The 17,880-nt window shown below is 44.7% G+C and overlaps 1 protein-coding gene across 1 annotated transcript in view; it reads left to right on the top strand.

Moving 5' to 3' along the window:
- Nucleotides 1–17,880, top strand: part of Cds1 (CDP-diacylglycerol synthase 1) — a 72,182-nt gene that overhangs the window by 51,421 nt on the left and 2,881 nt on the right. Inside the window, exons 6-12 of the mRNA XM_085691579.2 lie at nt 2,311–2,369; nt 4,227–4,309; nt 5,525–5,612; nt 7,701–7,769; nt 8,986–9,138; nt 11,650–11,769; nt 13,663–13,766. Of these exons, the coding sequence (XP_085547705.1) occupies nt 2,311–2,369; nt 4,227–4,309; nt 5,525–5,612; nt 7,701–7,769; nt 8,986–9,138; nt 11,650–11,769; nt 13,663–13,766 (676 nt within the window). The remainder of the gene's footprint in view (nt 1–2,310; nt 2,370–4,226; nt 4,310–5,524; nt 5,613–7,700; nt 7,770–8,985; nt 9,139–11,649; nt 11,770–13,662; nt 13,767–17,880) is intronic.

Here is a 17,880-nt window from a genome sequence, read left to right as displayed (position 1 = left end):
CTGAAGATTGGAGCTAGGATCTCTAGATAGGAGAATGTCTGGCATCTGTCTTCCTGGGTGTATGCCAGGGAGAGGTATAGCCAGGTTGTAGGGTAGATATGATTTTAGCCTTTTGAGAATTTTCCACATTGATTTCCACAGCAGCTACACCAGTTTGCAGCTCTACCAGTAAACAGTTCTCCTTTCCTACACCCTCACCAACTCTTGTTGTCAGCTGTCTGTTCTTCGTTCCCTCGCTCCCTCCCTCCCTCCCTCGCTCGCTCGCTCCCTCCCTCGCTCGCTCCCTCCCTCGCTCGCTCCCTCCCTCCCTCCCTCCCTCCCTTTCTTCCTTTTTGTTTCAGTTTTTCAAGACAGGGTTTCTCTACAGCCCAGGAACAGCCCTGACTGTCCTGGAACTCCATAGACCAGGCTGACCTTGAACTCTGCCTCCCAAGGGCTGGGACTAAAGGTGTGGCCACCACCATCCCCCCCAGTTCTGTTTTCTTGATCTTAGCCATTCTGTTGAGGTAAGATGAAACCTCAGTGTTTTAATTTACATTTTCCTAATTGCTCTAAGGATCTTGAGCACATTTGAGATATTAGCTGTTTTTATTTCTTTTGAGAAATCTATTCAGATCCTTGGCTGTTTTTAATTGGGTCATTTATTTTTCGTGACTATTTTGTGAGTTTTTATGTATTTTGGGTATTAATCCCTCATTAGGTAAAGAGCTGTCACAGATTCTCTGCTCTGGGGCTTCCTCTTCCCTTGACTGGTTCTTTCCTATGCTGTCTGGGATTTTTAGTTCTGTGAGGTCCCATTTGTCAATGCATGGCCTTACTACCCAGGCCAACGAAGTTGTTTTCAGAGAGCACTCGCTGCAGCGATCCAAGGTGCCGCCTGTGTCTCCTTCTAGTAGTTTCGAGTGAGGTCTTTGGTGCATTTGGGACTGATTCTGTGCAGTGTGGTAGAAATGGCTCCAGTGCCAGGCTTCTGCATGTGGGCTTCCATAGATATGAGGAGTCAGAGAGGGGAAAGGATACCTACTGCATCCACACATGAAATTCTCAATGAAGAAAACAAAATCTCGTCATCACAGAAGGAAAACGTAAGGCAGTCTGTCTAAAACCAGACTTTCACACGCTTGGCAGCTGAAGCCAAATCATGTTAGTATATGAGTGGGGAGCTTCCCTGAGTTGGGTACTGTAGCACGTCTTCATCGCAGTGAATGTATGTGATGCAGTCAGACACTGGGAAGTGAGAAATGACTTAAAAGCATATGTTTCGCTGTAATTCTACTGCTGATCTGAGAAACTTCAAGTCCGTCTTTGTCACTACAAGTTATTCCTGACCCCTGTGTTTCCACAGAACTGCGTGACTTAAGGGCCAGGAGTATTTAAACATTTCTTTTATTTCTGTGATTCTCAGTGAAGAAATGAAACTTTTTCTTCATTTGTGAAGTGATGTGGGATGTCCTTCTGCATATGTGTTGCTGTAATTGGTTGACAAATAAAGCTGTTTCAGCCAATGACTTAGCAAAGCCAGGCGAGAAATCTGAACAGATTTAGAGAGAGAGTAGGCAGAGTCAGAGAGCTGCCGAAGGAGAAGGGCATGGAACTTTACCTGTAGGCCACAGCCTCTTAGTGATACACAGATTGATAGAAATAGGTTAATTTAAGATGTAAGAGCTAGCTAGGAATATGCTACAGTCATTGGCCAAACAGTGTTGTGATTAATACAGTTTCTATGTGATTATTTGGGTCTGGGCAGCCAGAAAAGCAAGCATAGTCTCTGCCTACAGTGAAGTGGTGATGGTGAAGGACAGCTATGTCAAGGGTATCGGAAGGACTGGATTAATACACGTAAAGCTTAGATGGAGTTAGGAACATAACATGCTTAATGGGCATTAGCTGCCATAGTTACTAATTTTCATAGACATTGAACACATTCTGTAATACTCTCAATCAATGGACATTTTATGTAGCGGAATTTCCTATGCTGAAGATTAAGCATTGGAACCCCCTTCCCCCCACATGCTAGGCAGACTCTCAACCACTAACCTGTCAGCCTGCTCTTGATAAATTGATAATTTGAGATGTTTTCCAGCTTCCATATTAGCAAGGGACTAATTCATTTAATTAATGTAGGAGACAGTGATTGAACTGGCACTTTGGAGATTTCACAATTGTTCCCTCAGGAGACTGCTTAGGCTGCTCTCTGTAAAGCAGGAGAAGTAGTCGGATGAAGTGCAGGAGACTGGTTTTGGGTGTGGGGTGTTCAGGGATCTTGTCCTCTGTGCAGAACCCGACAGCTTGTCTTCTGTTTTTGAACAGGTTTCTGCATGTTCGTGCTGAGCTTGGTGAAGAAACACTACCGCCTGCAGTTTTACATGGTGTGTATCAACAGTCTTCCATAGCTGCGTTCACCTTTTTCCTGTACTTGAAGAGATAATAGTCAAATTAGCTAGTTAATGTCTTACCTGAGCCCAAAGAATTTATCGGGGTTTTTTTTTTTTTTTGGTGTGTTCATTAGATACAAAATATTGAAGTTGAAAAGATTTTGAGATTTAAAATATACAACCATCCCTAAAGTGTTCCTGAAACATTTTTTTAGGTATTTTCAAAGGAAATAATGTAAATGATACGTTTTAATTCCCTAACTGTGGGAAATCATTCATCTCTGGTATAGTTGATGAAGCCTAGCAAGTATGTGTCACTTGTTGGTGTCCTTGGACACCGGCTGTTGGCTTCAGCATAGTGCAGAATATGTGGTTTACTGGTGGTTATGGTCACCATAAGGATGACTATGGTCAGCCATAGTCATTGTTGCCCTCAGGTAGTTTGTTTGGTGGAGATCCATTCCTTTACACAATGAGCTTCTCGTTTCCCTAAAGCGGAGCTAATTATAAGTCTAAAGTACAATGCAGTTCTGAGAGGTGCAAACTTGGGGATCAGCAAGGCGTTTCTCAGGTCGGCTCATACTTGAGCGTTTCTTTAAGAAGACATTCTACAAATTATTATTGCTAAGAAATCTGTAGTGTTTCCTACGTTTATAATTTCAGGTGACCCTAGAATAAAATCTTAATGAGATCTAAGAGCTTCAAGACTGATTGGAAACAGTCAAACCTCCTGTCAGGAACACGGTTCTAGCCCTGTGAATAACACTCCGCATGCTTGAGCGCCTTCTGTTTCTCAGTGGTCCACTGGCTCCTCCTTTGCACTTCAGATCATTCTTGTTAATTATAAGACTTAACATAATCAAATCCTATGTAAATAGTTATTGCTTAGGGAATAGTGACAAGAACAAAATAAGTGTGCATGTTGATCCATGTACCTGTGGTTCCTGAATTTGTGGGTATAGGATTAACTGTATGTAGAGGGCCAGCTGTGCAATATAATAGGGCCAGTTGCCTATTGGGAAAAAGGATGTATTTTAGTGTAACTAGTGTAAAGTGCTTGGTTCCTTTAAGTGTGTACCAGTAGACTAGAAGAAAACAGTCAACATAAAATATTGTGTTAAAATGTAAATAATGTTTGAGTAAATAAAAATCTGAATTATTTAAAAATCACTTCATAATTGCCAATCTAGTTTATCTGATGAGTACACAGATCATGTTCTGCTCATAGTGATTGTGCTGTACGTCACTAAAACACCCCACCCTCAGGCTGAGGGCTAAGGGAGGATGATGAGGGAAACAGCACAGGGCTTTGAAGTTCTGAAATTGCATAATGTCATTGAGCAGACTTAGAAAGATCTTCTTTCAGCATGAAAAGATGGAACGTAAAGGCAGTTGAATCCTGAGGGTTTCAAGCATTCAAAGTTAGAATAACTCTTTGCAGGGGAAGGTTGTCAGGAAACTCAGGAGAAACTGCAGCTTCAGCATGCTGACTATGGCGCTCTCAGAGACTAGCACTGCTTCCACACGCCACAGCCATGCTGTCATTGGGGTGCTCCAAGATGGCGCCTTATTTCTCTGTGTTTTTAAAACTTAATAGTATGTCTCACTGGTATTAGCATTCCCTTTATCTATAAATTAGAGTAATTTTGCTAAATGTGTTTGTTATTTCAGGTTTTAGTAGACAATGTGAAGTGTGTAATTTACTAACCACACTGTTTTGTTTGTATGATCCTATCTTACAAAGTTTGATCAGAAGTCATGGCAGAAAACTTGTGTTTCAAAATCGCTCTTGCTAATTGGCTGTTTGATGAGCCGTGTTTGCTAACTTCTGTGTTGTTGGGCTGTTGACAGTTCGCATGGACCCATGTCACTTTACTGATAACCGTTACTCAGTCACATCTTGTCATCCAAAATCTGTTTGAAGGCATGATATGGTAAGGGATTATGTTGTGTTATGCTACATTCTGTTTTCATGTGTTGCCCTCTAAACCCCCTAATGCCAGGCAGTAGCTTTCCGGTTTCCACTACTGCTTGGAGACCACTCAATATCTCGCTGACAACCCAGCGTAGAGCGCCTGCCCAGTGACTGAAGACCCATGCTTCTAGTTCCAAGCAAAATGCAGAAAGTCTTCCTCAAAACCCAGTTCCATTTTCAGATGCTAACAAACTGCAGTGTTGTGTTTTAAAAACAAAGGTTAGATGTTATTTACATGGAGTGCAGAAAGTATGTGGGAGCTGGCTTTCAGTTAGCAGGTTGGAGAAGTGCCTTTTCTCCAGGTGACACTTGGGCAGGTCCTGCTTCGCTTCTGGGAAGGAGCAAGCTTCTAGACCGTGTGTGTGTGCAGAGCTGGGTGCTCCACAGCACTGGGGTTTGCAGATTCAGCCAGCATTTTTATTAATTAAAAGTAATCCAGATTCATAATTAGAAACGAAAGGGAATGGAGAAAGGCTTAATAAAGTTCTCTGTGCATTCATCTAGATGGTGAACATGAGTCTTCCCCTCCACATCCATCGTAAAGTCACCAACTAGAATCTTTCGTAGCTCACTGGAGTTTGCCAGGATAAATTGATCCTCCTGACAGCTTACCAAAATGTCCATGTGTTTGTATAAACACTCTAGTTAGGGATGGATGTCATATAAAGCCTTTCAATTGAGGGAGAAATGTTGATTATTTAAATAGGTTCTGCAAAGTTATCAGCGTGTGACATAGGCTAAAATAGAATTAAGATTAATACTTTTCCCGAAGGAGAATTTGTATTAAGAGCTTGGCATGAGCTTGTCACTTTAGTCTCTGCTTGCACAAGTGACTTGTTTTGCATTTCACAAGGCTGCTCTTCTTAAGAGGTGATAGTTCTTTGGAAGTTATTCCTTATAAAATTAAACTGTGAGTGTTTGTAACTGTAGCGATTAGTTATTTAATAGTTTCCTTAGCAGCATTCTCTAAGTTTAGAGATAGATTTTGTTCCGTCTCCTGGCTAAAGGAGCGAGCGTGTGTGGTATTTTCTGCTTCTCCTAGGCCTTGCCCTGTGCTCTGCTCTGCTCTGTCCACTGTGTGAGCTACCGGGTGTAACGTGGGTCACTCTGAGCTGTAAGGGGATAAGCGTTCACTGTCTAACCACACAGACTTTTCTCTGCTCATCTTCTCAAGGTTTCTTGTTCCAATATCAAGCGTCATCTGCAACGACATCACTGCTTACCTTTTCGGATTCTTTTTTGGAAGAACTCCCTTAATTAAGGTAATGGAAGATGTTAGACAGAAGCCCTTCCCACAGATTTACAGGCCACAGAGCGTTTCAACCATTGCTGCTCTTGCGCTCTTCCCAAATGCAGCAGCTTGCCACCATGGAGGGCGGGAGTTCCCTCTGCTGTCAAGTGTTCAGCTGGGTCCTCCTTGGGCCCTGACTCTATCTTCCTCTGCTTGTGAAGGTTCCTCTTCATTGCTCAGTTCCTTAACCCACTCCCAGCATCCCCATGGCTAGCTATGCTGTCTGTTACTAAACTTCCTAAAAGAGCAAGGCGCACAGTCTTTATGTACTGTCGTCCAAAGATTCCCAAGTTCATCTACGTAAAAGACTGGAGGATCTAAAGCCAGTGGTAAGAGGTTAAGACAAGGAGGAAAGCACACGTGAACAGCCTGCCATTTTTCCTTAGATTTGGTTCTGTTTATGGACAGTGGAGGCAAGGGTAAGAATTAAATTATTCAGATTTCATTTTGGGCAAGAAAAACCAGTTCTTAATGAAAAATCCAACCTTTTCCTAGGACTTGTTTCATTTTTAAGAGAGCTTTTTATGTTGGGGCTTCATGTAGGATTCAGTTTCCATACTGAGCCAAGTGTTTAATAGGATCTTACACATACATTCCTTGGCTGAGAGGGAAGCTGTTAGGGAGGAGCGGCTGGAGTCTGAATTAGCCTTGCGCTGTTGAGAGCCTTGTGCTGAAGTGTGCTGCTCCTGGGGAGCGTGGAGGTAGCCTGCCCCTCAGAGTACCTCCCTCAGCTCTCCTCTCGTGGGCGGCCGCACAGCACCAGGCCCAGCTGCAGGGCTGCTGACATGCAAGGTATGCATCTCTGAGCTGTGTCTAAAGCTGCTGCGCGAAACGAGTCAGCATGCTCTCCATGCTCGCGTGGGCTGAGCTCTAAACTAACATGCCGCGGGAGACTGAGACCCTGCAGGGATCCCAGGGACTGGTTTTGAATGCCTTTCGGGTGATTTGAGCAAAGGAGATTATTTGTATGATATGCCCAGGAAGTTGGGCAATTCACTTGTGATCTGGTGTGAGTCAGCTCGAAGTTTTCTTAAGTAATCAGCAGACGCTTTGAGCCTACTCGATGGCGGCACCAGTACAGACACGGGATTGTCCCCAGGAGTGGGTGCATTGCTTCCTTCTCTGTGGCAAAAGTGTCACCAGATTTGTTAAGAAACCATTGCTGCCAGCTAGTTTAGCAATAAGGTTCTCAACTTCAAGTTAAGTAGTCTACGAGGAGCTCAGGTAGCTGGGGCTGTGACCCATTCCTAACCCCCTGAGTCATACACGTCTGAATTCTTACCTTCCGTGGCAGCGTAGGGCGGTTAGGACCACAGCTCCTGAGTTTTCTCTCCTATCCCTTACCCCACTGAATTCCAGACTTCCCTCCAGATTTCCCTCCCTGAATGTCTCATTGACTGGGAAATAGGAGCCAGACTGAAACAGACAGTGTCTATTCTCAGAGCACAGTCTGTTACTTTCTACCTAAAGGTAGACGTTGATTATGGGGGTGGGTGTTTGAGGCTGTTGAATATTTCATTTCAGAAGGAAATCTCATGTGTCTTACATATTAGGACTGAGCTGAGCATGCTAGTACAAATTTATAACCTTATCAGTTGAGAGGCTGAGGCATGAGGGTTGTGAATTCTAGACCCAATGGGCGACGTAGTGGGACCCTGTCTGCCCAGCCCACCTGACAAACAAGAGCACCTGGACTGCTGCGCAGCTGTGCCTTGTGGTCCTCCTGTTCTTTGATCAGGGGTGGGTTAGCACTGATGATGTTTGCATGGGATGACTAATAATCTCACTCTAAGAGAAGCATGCAAGTCGTAAGAAAATTATTTCGTTACTGAACTTATAGACCTTTGAAAGAAAGAAGTCGAGGCTACTTAGCAGAGATGAGTAGATATCACAACACCACACGTTTGAGGGGCTGCCCCGCATTAGGTGCTTCTCAAGATGCTCGCTCAGGTCAATCATGACCGTGCAGGGAAGAGCTGCATTTTCAGCCCATTCAAATGAGAGCAGAGGGGTATGGGGAGAATGTGTACTAACCCTCCATCTTCTCCGGTCTCTTTAGCTGTCTCCTAAGAAGACCTGGGAAGGGTTCATTGGCGGTTTCTTCTCCACCGTCATATTTGGATTCATTGTGAGTTCTACTGGGGTTTTACTTTTATTTATACTCTGAAAACGCATGCTAGGATTTAGCCTTTTCTAAACCTACAAAACCACAAAACGCTAGTAATATGTTTATTAAAACTTACTAAATAGGCCCCCATAGTCATTCTCTGCCTTTTGATTAGTATTGATTCTGTGATGATCTCTATCTGCCACAAAAATAACTTTGTTTAATGAAAAGTGAGAGCCACACTTACCTGTAGACATGAGACAGACCGACCATCTCCACCAATACATTCCTACACCTAAGACTCAGGGAACATCTCCAAGGATGGGGAGGAAAGGTTGTTAGGGCCAGAGAAGTAAGGTATCTCCTACAAGATAGTGTCTTCCATATTTGCCAGGGAGCTGCACCTATGAAATCTTAACCGTGGTCATCTAAACAAGATCCTCACAGTGATAGCAATGCTTGTCATTCCTATGCACAGGCAGTTGGAATCTATTCCTGGCAGCATATTTGAATTTTTGCTGTTTTTGAGCAAAACGTTGGCGTGAGTGGCTGGGGGAGAGATGGAATCAGATGAACAAGAAGATGTTTTATCTTCTCTCCTTTTGCCATGGTTGAGGAGGGTTAATTTTAAAGACTGCACCGATGACATCGTGGGCTGGCAGGGGGCAGTGCCTTTCTCCCACACTGCTGTTGTGCAGTGTTTGTTTAGTGTGAAGTTGACACAGTCTATGTGCAGTAGCCCCCCCCCCCCCCCCCGCACAGCCCGTATCTTCAGAGTCTGCCCCTTACCACGCCATCTTAGGCCTCGCCGAGAGAACTATGCAGACTTTTAAAAAGTAAGGTCTTGGGCTGGAGGGATGGCTCTGTGAGTAAAGGCCCTTTCTGTGCAAATCCTGGGAACCGAGTTTGAACCCCAGAGTTCACTACACAGTCCCCTGGCATGGGGACACACACAATGCATGCGTACTTAGAACATTGAAAACTCAGATCTCCTATAAGGCTCTTTTAAGACCACATTGGCCCCACCCCTTCTGAGGTTGTATGGAGATCTCTCTGCTTTTGAAAATTCTTTTGTTCTCTGAAGGTTTTTCAGTTTCTCCTGGGACCATCCCAACCTAACTCTGGACACGTAGCCAAATGCTGGTGCACGGACACTTGGCGTCTGGTTCTGTCCGCTGTGGCACTTGGCTTCCTCTTGCCTGGGCAGTATCTTACAAATTCTTGCTTTGGTCTTCAGGCTGCCTATGTGCTGTCCAAACACCAGTACTTTGTGTGCCCAGTGGAATACCGAAGCGATGTCAACTCTTTCGTGACAGAATGCGAGCCCTCAGAACTGTTCCGGCTCCAGAGTTACTCCCTCCCTCCGTTCCTAAGGGCAGTGTTGAGACGGGTAAGAGCAAATGGCTAACCGGTGTGTCTGGGGATCCACCATTCCCATCCAAGCCACAATAAAAAGGGATGCTCTGGTTCTTTTTTTTTTTCCCAAATATGTAGAAGTGGGTTGTATGTTTGTCATCTTGTAACATGAGGAGGCCGGCTTGTTGGGGTTTCGTCCCGCCTGGTACCCCACAACCAGCAACTCCCAAGGAAAATCACACACAGGACTCCATAAGATTATAAAGCTGATTGGCCCATTAGCTCAGGTTTCTTATTAGTCCTTGTAACTTATATTAATCCATTATCATTATCTATGTTAGTCATATGGCTTGATACCTTTTTCAGCTGGGCAGGTTACATGTTGCTTCTCTGGTGGTCTGCACAGGAGTGACTGAGGGAGCTTCCTAGAATACGCCCAGTCTCTTTGCTCCACCTCTACTTCCTGTCTGGCTTTCCCGCCTATACTGCCTGCCTGGCCAATCAGCGTTTTATTAAAATATGATTGACAGAATACAGACAATTCTCACACACCATCATCTTAACCATCAAATGACTATAACATTTCCAAGCATATGTGTGTACACTAGGAATTTATTTGTATAATGATTTAAATACTGATAGCAGTTTGTATTTTTAAAAATTATTTTAAAATATAAATAAAATTTAAAAATAAATAGATTTTTACAAATAAATGAATGTTACTGATTTGAGTAAGTATAAAGCTTGAGACTCATCAATTGAAAGACTCCTTGATTTTTCGGGGTCATTATTAATATAGAAATCTAGAAATGAGCCTTCCATTGCCACCATTTAAAGCACCTGAGATGCCATCCCTCAGATTGTTTGGAATGTTCTACAGTAGACTCTGTTACATCATTAGAGTGGGAAAAAAGTAGGCTGGTTAGCTTTTACGTGGGAAGAAGGAGCCTCGACTGAAGGATTGACTCCATCAGATTGTCCCGTGGGCTTGTCTGTGGGGCGTTTTCATAAGCTGATTGATGGAGGAGGGCCCAGCCCACTGTGGGTGGTGCTGTCCCTGGGCAAGTGGGCCTGAGCTGTGTAAGGAAAGTAGCTGAGCCAGCCAGGAGAAGCAAGCCAGCAAGCAGGGCTCCTTCTAGGTTCCCGCCTTGGCTTGCTACAGGTGACTGTAACCTGTAAGTCAAATAGCCCTGCCTTTATAGTAGCAGAAAGCAAGCAAGGACATACAGTAACTGCACATGTATGTGTGTGTACATTGTACTCCAAACTCACAGCTTCAAGGTTTTGGAAACAAATTAACCTGCAAATAACTTATCTCTCTGAGTGCTCATTATTTGGTTTTAAACATTTCTTAACCATCCACGCTTCCTGTTACATCCTATAAAGCATAGGCTCCTACCAGTCTTTAAGTTTGGAGCCATGTTGTTCTTTGAGAACAGCTCCAAACTCTGTGGCCTGAATGTCTTTCCTGGACCATACCCGTCACGTGCCGCTTTTAGTTCATAGTTAATTCAGGGGGAACGAGCGCTATACCCTCAGATAATTTATATAATTAGTTCATAGTTAATTCAGGGGGAAAGAGAGCTATACCCTCAGATAATTTATATAAAGTAAAATTCTCTTCAGATGATTTCTCTACATCTTTTGAAATAATTTTGTTTATGCCCATTTTGACAGGCCTTGTTTTGTTTGAGGCAGGGTCTTATCACATAGCCCAGGCTAGCCTTTGACTCAAGGTACTCCTGTGTCAGCGTACAGAGTATAGAATAACAGGGGCATGCCACCACCCCTTGACAGTATATTAAGAAACTCATCTCTGAGCCAGGCAGTGATGGTGCACACCTTTAATCTCAGCTCTCGAAGTCAGCCTGGTCTACAGAGAAAGTTCTAGGACTGCCAAGGTTCCATAGAGAAACCTTGTCTTGAAAAAGCAATCCAAAAAAAGAAAGGAAGAAAGAAAAAAGTATTTATTTCTGTATGTTTCCATAGCTTTCGACGTAGTTTTGGTGACAAAGACAACTTTTTGCTGTTTCATCGTTTAAAATTAGATACTATTATAAAATATAAAATTAAAATAAATCCTGTGATTATAAGAACAAAGTACTGTGGTCTAGAGAGCAAGCGTAGAGTGAACCAAAGTGTGACTCTCCCACATTTCCCACACAACTGTTTCCTAAGCCCTGGCTGAGCTGGAATTCCACCTGGTGTGCCAGTGAGGCTGTGGGTGCTGGGCAGGGCGTCGGCATGGGGCGTGGAGACTGTGATGGGTGTGGTGGTGAGGCTGTGGGTGCCGGGCAGGGAGTTGGCACACGGTGTGTGGAGACTGTGGTGGGTGTGGCGGTGAGGCTATGGGTACAGGATGGGGAGTCGGCATGGGGCGTGGAGACTGCTGATGGTGCCATGTTTTCAGTCATGGTCTTTAACGCTTGAGACGATGACAGAAATGTGGTCTGTCTCAGCCTCCTGTGTCTGCCATGTTCCTGGCTTAGGTGGCATGAGTAAACACAATGTTAATGCAGCTGGTCCTCTCCTACCCCCTCCTCAGGACACGGTGAGCATGTATCCCTTCCAGATCCATAGCATTGCGTTGTCAACGTTCGCATCGCTGATTGGCCCATTTGGAGGCTTCTTCGCCAGTGGATTCAAAAGAGCTTTTAAGATCAAGGTGCGTTTTTACATTCTCTGCTGCAGTCTCTGTGCACATAATAGGAGCTCTCTGTCCTCGGGATGTGGCCCACACTGGCCACACTGAGCCCCTGGGAATCATACCATCCCTGACATCCGTGTAGCCTCACAGCCATGCTGCCTGGCTGGTTGGAGTTTTTTGGTGATGGCATATTTATTCCTTTTGAAGTGTCTTAGACTCTTCTGGAGATGGAATGTCCCCTCAGGAATGGAGTAGTCTGCCATCTGCCGCTTAGCCTTTCCCAGTCCCACTCGAAGGGTTCTTCCAAGGAGCATTTGGATCGGAACTGTCCATCCTGTTAGGTCGGGGTTGTCAGACTTTGTCAGGCCAGGCTGGAAAGAACATTCTTGCAAATTCTCTGCGGTTCAGCTCTGAACGCTGTTGCTGCTACAGTATGAAGCTTGTACCACAGACATGTCCGCGAAAGTCTTAAAACTTTGTTTGTAAGACCTGCTTGTGGGTTGGGATTTGAACTGTGAGAGCTAGTTAGCTGATTGTGGTCCTTACTTAAAGTCATCCCCACGTGTTAGTACAGCAGGGCCATCCTCCCTTACCAGGTAAAGTAAATTGGCTCATTAAGGGTGAGAATGGCTGGTGAAGATGTGCTGGTCAGGGAATGGTGCTCCGAGGAGGTGAGATTGGAGCCGAGATCTGAAGAGAGGACGAGGGTAAATCTTACTGAGATGTCTGAGGAAGAGCACTGAAGTGAGTGAGTACAAGGAGTCACTCGCTAAAGGGAGCCAGGACCCAGCGGCTCTGTTAGAGAACAGTGTTTGGAAACCACCTGGGACTTTAGGATGACCAGGGAAGTAAATGAACTCGGGTGCTGTGGTCGGGGCAAGGTAATATAGAAAGCCTACAGGGTACCTGGCCTCAGGATGCTCCCTCCCCATGTGGGAGGGTGGGAAGCAGTCCTGTCTGCTGCTTGGGGTGAGCGCCTTGCAGTGGGATATGGTTGCTGGGGCTCCCTCAAGCCTTGGTGAGCAGGGAAGGGAGGAAATAGGTTGGGAAAAATTAGTCACGGGTATTTAGATTGTGGTTTTTGTTTTGTTTTTTGAGACAGAGTTTCTCTGTGTAGCTCTGACTGTCCTAGAACTCCTCTGTAGACCAGGCTGGCCTCCCAACTCACAGAGATCCACCTGCCTCTGCCTCCTGAGTGCTGGGGTTAAAGGCGTGCGCCAACACCGCCCAGTGTGTGTGTGTGTGTGTTTTTAATGATCTCTAAGATTCCTCACTAAAGGGGGAGGTTTTTTGTTTTCACATCTGAACGTGCAGTTGCTGTTGTATCTTGTGTGTTAGTGCCCAGATGTTCACAAGAACACTTGTGTTCTCTGGGGTTTTGGTAGTGAGTTCTTCTGCAGAAACCTCACCGCCTGGCCTCTCCTCAGCCTGTTTGATGGACGAGCATGTTCTCAGAGACTCAGGTGCTTTGTCCTTCTTTTACCTCAGTGCTTACAGAAGGCTGCTCACCACTGGAGTGTTTGCTCCGGCACAGGGGTTGTTGGGTAAACACAAGTGAGAGATGCGTGTGCGTCTGTGTGGCAGTGAGGCAGCTCCCACACAGCTGCTCACCGTGCAGGATCACAGGCAGTTACAGAACGAGATAATTTAGGGAGATTACAGCAATGAGAAAAAGTGCTAGACTTAATTAATATGTAGTGTTATTTCAGTGCTGTGGGCCAATTTAGAAATCATTCAACAGTGAGTGGAGAGTTGAAAATAACATTTTAATCTGTTGGTTGTATTTTATTTGTATTTGTTAGAAAAAATTAATAGTAAAGTTTTCTTATAAAGTCTGTAATACTGAAAAGACATTTATGTGTCAGAATTTGATGTAGGTGATGTGTATTTCACGCTTGTTTGTTTCTGCAGGATTTTGCAAACACCATTCCTGGACATGGCGGGATAATGGACAGGTTTGATTGTCAGTATCTGATGGCGACGTTTGTGCACGTGTACATCACAAGCTTTATAAGGTACTTCCCTACTAAGACAACCTCAAATGTCGTTGCGCTATTCTGTTGAGTTCCCATTACTTTAAGTTGACTGCTTCTGTCAGTGGTCGTTTATAACGTCAAATGAAATGGAACTATGACTCTGCGTCGTAGGATCCGGTAGTCATTGCTGTGAGCACATTTGAGCAACTCAAGGGTCGTATACACGATGACAGTTAGCAGAACCCAATCAAAAGACCTAGTTAATGCTAGGTTCAAAATACAAGCAGATTGCATTTCTTTTTTTCTGAGGCAGTGCTACGGACCGGCTCAGGGGAGCCACTCAGACCGTAAGGGAATCAGGGCGAAGGCACAGGAGAAATCAGGATACGGCGAGGAAAGTGACACACAGACACTCCCAATGTTTTTGAGACATGCTGTTGTGATTTACTTACTTCAGTGCAGGATTATATATTATTGCAAACAAAGAACTTGGCAAAGGCATACATCATCAGATCATAAAATAGAAAAGAACGGCATAAAACAGTTTTACAAAGAGAATCTTTAAAGATACTTTGGCATGAGTACAAGGACTTTTGCTTCCTTACATTTGTAAAGTTACCTCTTCTTTTTTCTTGTTATTAGAGAGACCATTGTTCTTGAGTTAGCCCACCTTTATCAGCTTGTACCAGGTGGCTGGCTGGGCTCAGCTAAGTGACCTTGTGTGTCTGGGTGAGAAAGAAGAAGGCTACTATCTTTCTGGAAAACTTTCTGCTAGGAAGCTTTAAAGACATGATTTTAAACTTGTCTGAGACTCATTTTGTACCATTAATCTCAACTCCTTTTCCTTCCCGACTCTCAGGGTCAGATGTTGTAATTAGCCTAGGTTTTCTGGCCATAAGGAAGGTTGCATAGGCCTCCTGTTAAGTTGTACCTAAATGCCTAATGCTGTTTTCCTGTAGAAGGCTTCTAAGGTTTTTTCTGCTAAGATTAACTCCTTTTATTCCACATCATCAAGGAATTGTCCTAATGATGATTTTGGCTATTTCCAGAACTGGCTACTTTTTTAAGGCTTTAATTAATAGTGGAGCAGAATTCAAAAATGTCCTCAGCAGTCTTGTTTATATCCACAACTGCCTGGAATAGTCTGATCTGTTAGCAATATGTAAGGATCACAAAGAACACACAGACAAGGGAAAAGACACACATTATGGCTCCAAGGACAGCCAGGTCGAGTCAGTACTAATGGCGACTCAGGTAGCATTACACCACAACTGATTGCCAAGGAACTGCCTGGAACACACAGCTCCGAGAAGCACGAATCCCAATCCTTCCGGCAATATTTGCCTGCCCAGTCAGCATTTCTGCTATACTGGCGTGACAGCCGTGGATGTAGCAAGGCAGGATTTCTCTGTGTGTATCTCTGGCTGTCCTGGAACTCACTCTATAGACCAGGCTGACTTTGAACTCACTGAGATCTGCCTGCCTCTGCCTCCCAAGTGCTGGGGTTAAAGGCATGCGCCACCACCTGCCCAACCAGATTACATTTCTTAACCGTGGGCATGACCCAGTTGCTGCTGGAGTGTCTGACATGTCATCACACAGCGGAGCACAATGGACCCCTCCCTGTTCTCAGAGCTCCTTCCTGAGAGAGTGGAGGATCTAACATGATAGCGAAGGTTTCAGCTGCCAGTGAGGGGTGGGAGGTGGCGGCTGTTTAATAAATTGTTGGCTGTTCTTGTTACTAGAATATGAGATCTTCCCTAAAATGGCAGTGTAGCATGGGAATGCCAACAATCATACCATGTTGATATGACCTCCCTGGTCTCCACTGGGGCCCAGAAGGCCATGGAAAATATGTTTTCATCAGAGTTATTTAGAGGGATTCATAAATGTACATGTAAACATATGTATCCATATCAGTGTAAGAATTTTTGTATTAATCTTTTTGGGGGAGGGAGGTTGCAGTCCTGAAATTTACCAGCTTCCTTCACCTTTTCAAAGAACCAAGACTTTATTACTTTTCTCTGTGGTATGTTTGTTTTCTCCTTCATTGATTTATACTTTTTATTTCTTTATATTTTCAAACTTTAATTTGGTCTTCTACTAGCTTTTTAAGATAATGCATAGGTTGCTGATTTAGGCTTCTTCTCTAAGACTGCAGACCCCCCCCCCGCATCTTTAACACTCCTCGGTTCTAATCCTGTGGTCCCAGTGTGCTCATTTTCCCGGGCCACTGTCTCCCCGACACTCAGGTTATTTAGAAGTATACCGATTGGTTTCCAAGCAGATCAAGGCTTTGTGGTTGTTCTTTCTTTATTGCTGTTTGTCCTGGTTTTGGTGTGTGGTTGAAAGAACCTAAGGTTTGAGCCCTGCCTCACGGCTCAACACACCGTCTCTTCTGTCACATCTGACGGGAACAAACGACCACCATGCAATTTCAGATGTAATACTGGGTCGGGTGCAGTTTTGCTAGGAGCTGAGTACGGTCCTTTGAGTTGTGAGTGCTTGCTCTACCTTAATGGAGCTCTGTGGGGGCTCCTGCCAGGGTCGCAGGTCTTTCCTTTCTCTGCTCTGGTACACGCGTGTAAGTTTCACACCCTCTCTTTCGAGGTCGTATTGGAGTATCGTGGCTTTGTTTCCCTGTGGAATCCCTCCTTTGGTCACCGCTTGTCTCGCTGCCTGCCCAATGCATGTTCGAACACTCTGGCCAGCCGCTTCCATTAATTAGTGCTAGCACACAATTTCTCGGTCCTTTTTTTTTCCTTTTCTTTCTCTCTTTCTTTCTTTCTTTCTTTCTTTCTTTCTTTTTTTTTCTTTTTTCTTTTTTAGCATTTCCTTGTCTTCATTTCAACAGTGTTTTCTTTTCTGGTTGTTTTATTCTTTATGACCCCATCACCCTCTTTGTCTTTTTGTATGATATTTACTCATTGATAGAGCCTGGTATCAGCAATTTAAGGCCAAGTCCCTAAAATCCGTAAAACAGAGGAGGCTTTAGAGATGGCAGATTTTTAAGACAAATTTCGCACTCTTTGTTTAGAAAAGATTTACCTTGTGTTCTCTCCGCGGCACAGTCAGGCTGTACCGTGTCCCTGTGGCTGAAAGCAGACCCTTGTCCTATTTGGAGGCAGCAGAGATGTCGTGGACCCAGCTCCCGGGAAACACCTGCTGACATCACCTTCCATTAGCTCAGCTTGCTGGCATAGCTCCTTTCCCTGTGGGTGGCTGCTCCAGGTCATGCCGCAGAATGTAGCAAGACCAGCTGGGCTGTGAGGGGCACATGGCTACCACAGGTTTCTGCCTGTTTGCCTCGAGACACAAAAGTGACCCGTGGGATGGCGGCTCAGTGCTGTTATGCTGCTACTGTTTTAAGTTAGAGATTTCTCGGAATCAGTTGTGCCTCTGTCCTTCCCAACTGTGATGTTTCTATAGAAGACATTTCTTTGTCCCCAGGATTTCCATTTCTTACCATTCTGTTTTTAAAATCTGTACTATAAATCATTTACCTACTTGTTTTTAATGTGTGTCTCAGAATTCCGCACCATCCTACATATTTTGCTAATGGGATTTTCTAAGTAGATCTCACTGTTGTTTACACACGCACCCCTCTGCAAGTGCACTGGGGAAGGTCTAATGATAGACACAAATATTTTAAGGTGGGAGGTTTGTAGGGTTTTGTTTTTGTTTTGTTTTGTTTTGCGTCAGTGTCTTACTCTGTAGATCAGACTGACCTAGAACTCACTATATAGTCCAGCCTGTCTTCCAACTCATGGTAATCCTTCTGCCTCAGTATGTCCAATACTGAGCTTACAGGTATAAGCTGCTATGTCTTTCTTGCTTCACAGACCATTCACAGGGTGTGAAGGAGGGACCCCTGCCTGGGGCTCCTCTTAGCTCTGTGTACCCCCGCTGAGTGATACTCTGAAAGGCTGGAGTAGGGATCCTGGAAGAGTGAGTCCAAGGAGAGAGGGGTGGCGGGCCGCTCCCGTAGCTGTTCCCGGGGCCCCTTCCTCCTGCGTGGACTGCTCTGGTGGATGGGCAAGAGGCCGGGGCTGTCCTTGGCCTCCGTTCAGAGAGCAGAGGAGGGTGTCACGCTGTTTGCATTTCCCTGGGAAACTATGGTGCATCCATAGTTCAGGACTTTAGTGATTTGTCT

Source organism: Myodes glareolus, chromosome 8, assembly GCF_982192425.1.
Source record: "Myodes glareolus chromosome 8, mMyoGla1.1, whole genome shotgun sequence".
In the NCBI taxonomy this organism is placed as follows: domain Eukaryota; kingdom Metazoa; phylum Chordata; class Mammalia; order Rodentia; family Cricetidae; genus Myodes; species Myodes glareolus.
The sequence above is the reverse complement of the archived record's forward strand: the minus strand, read 5'-3'. Positions and strand labels throughout refer to the sequence as shown.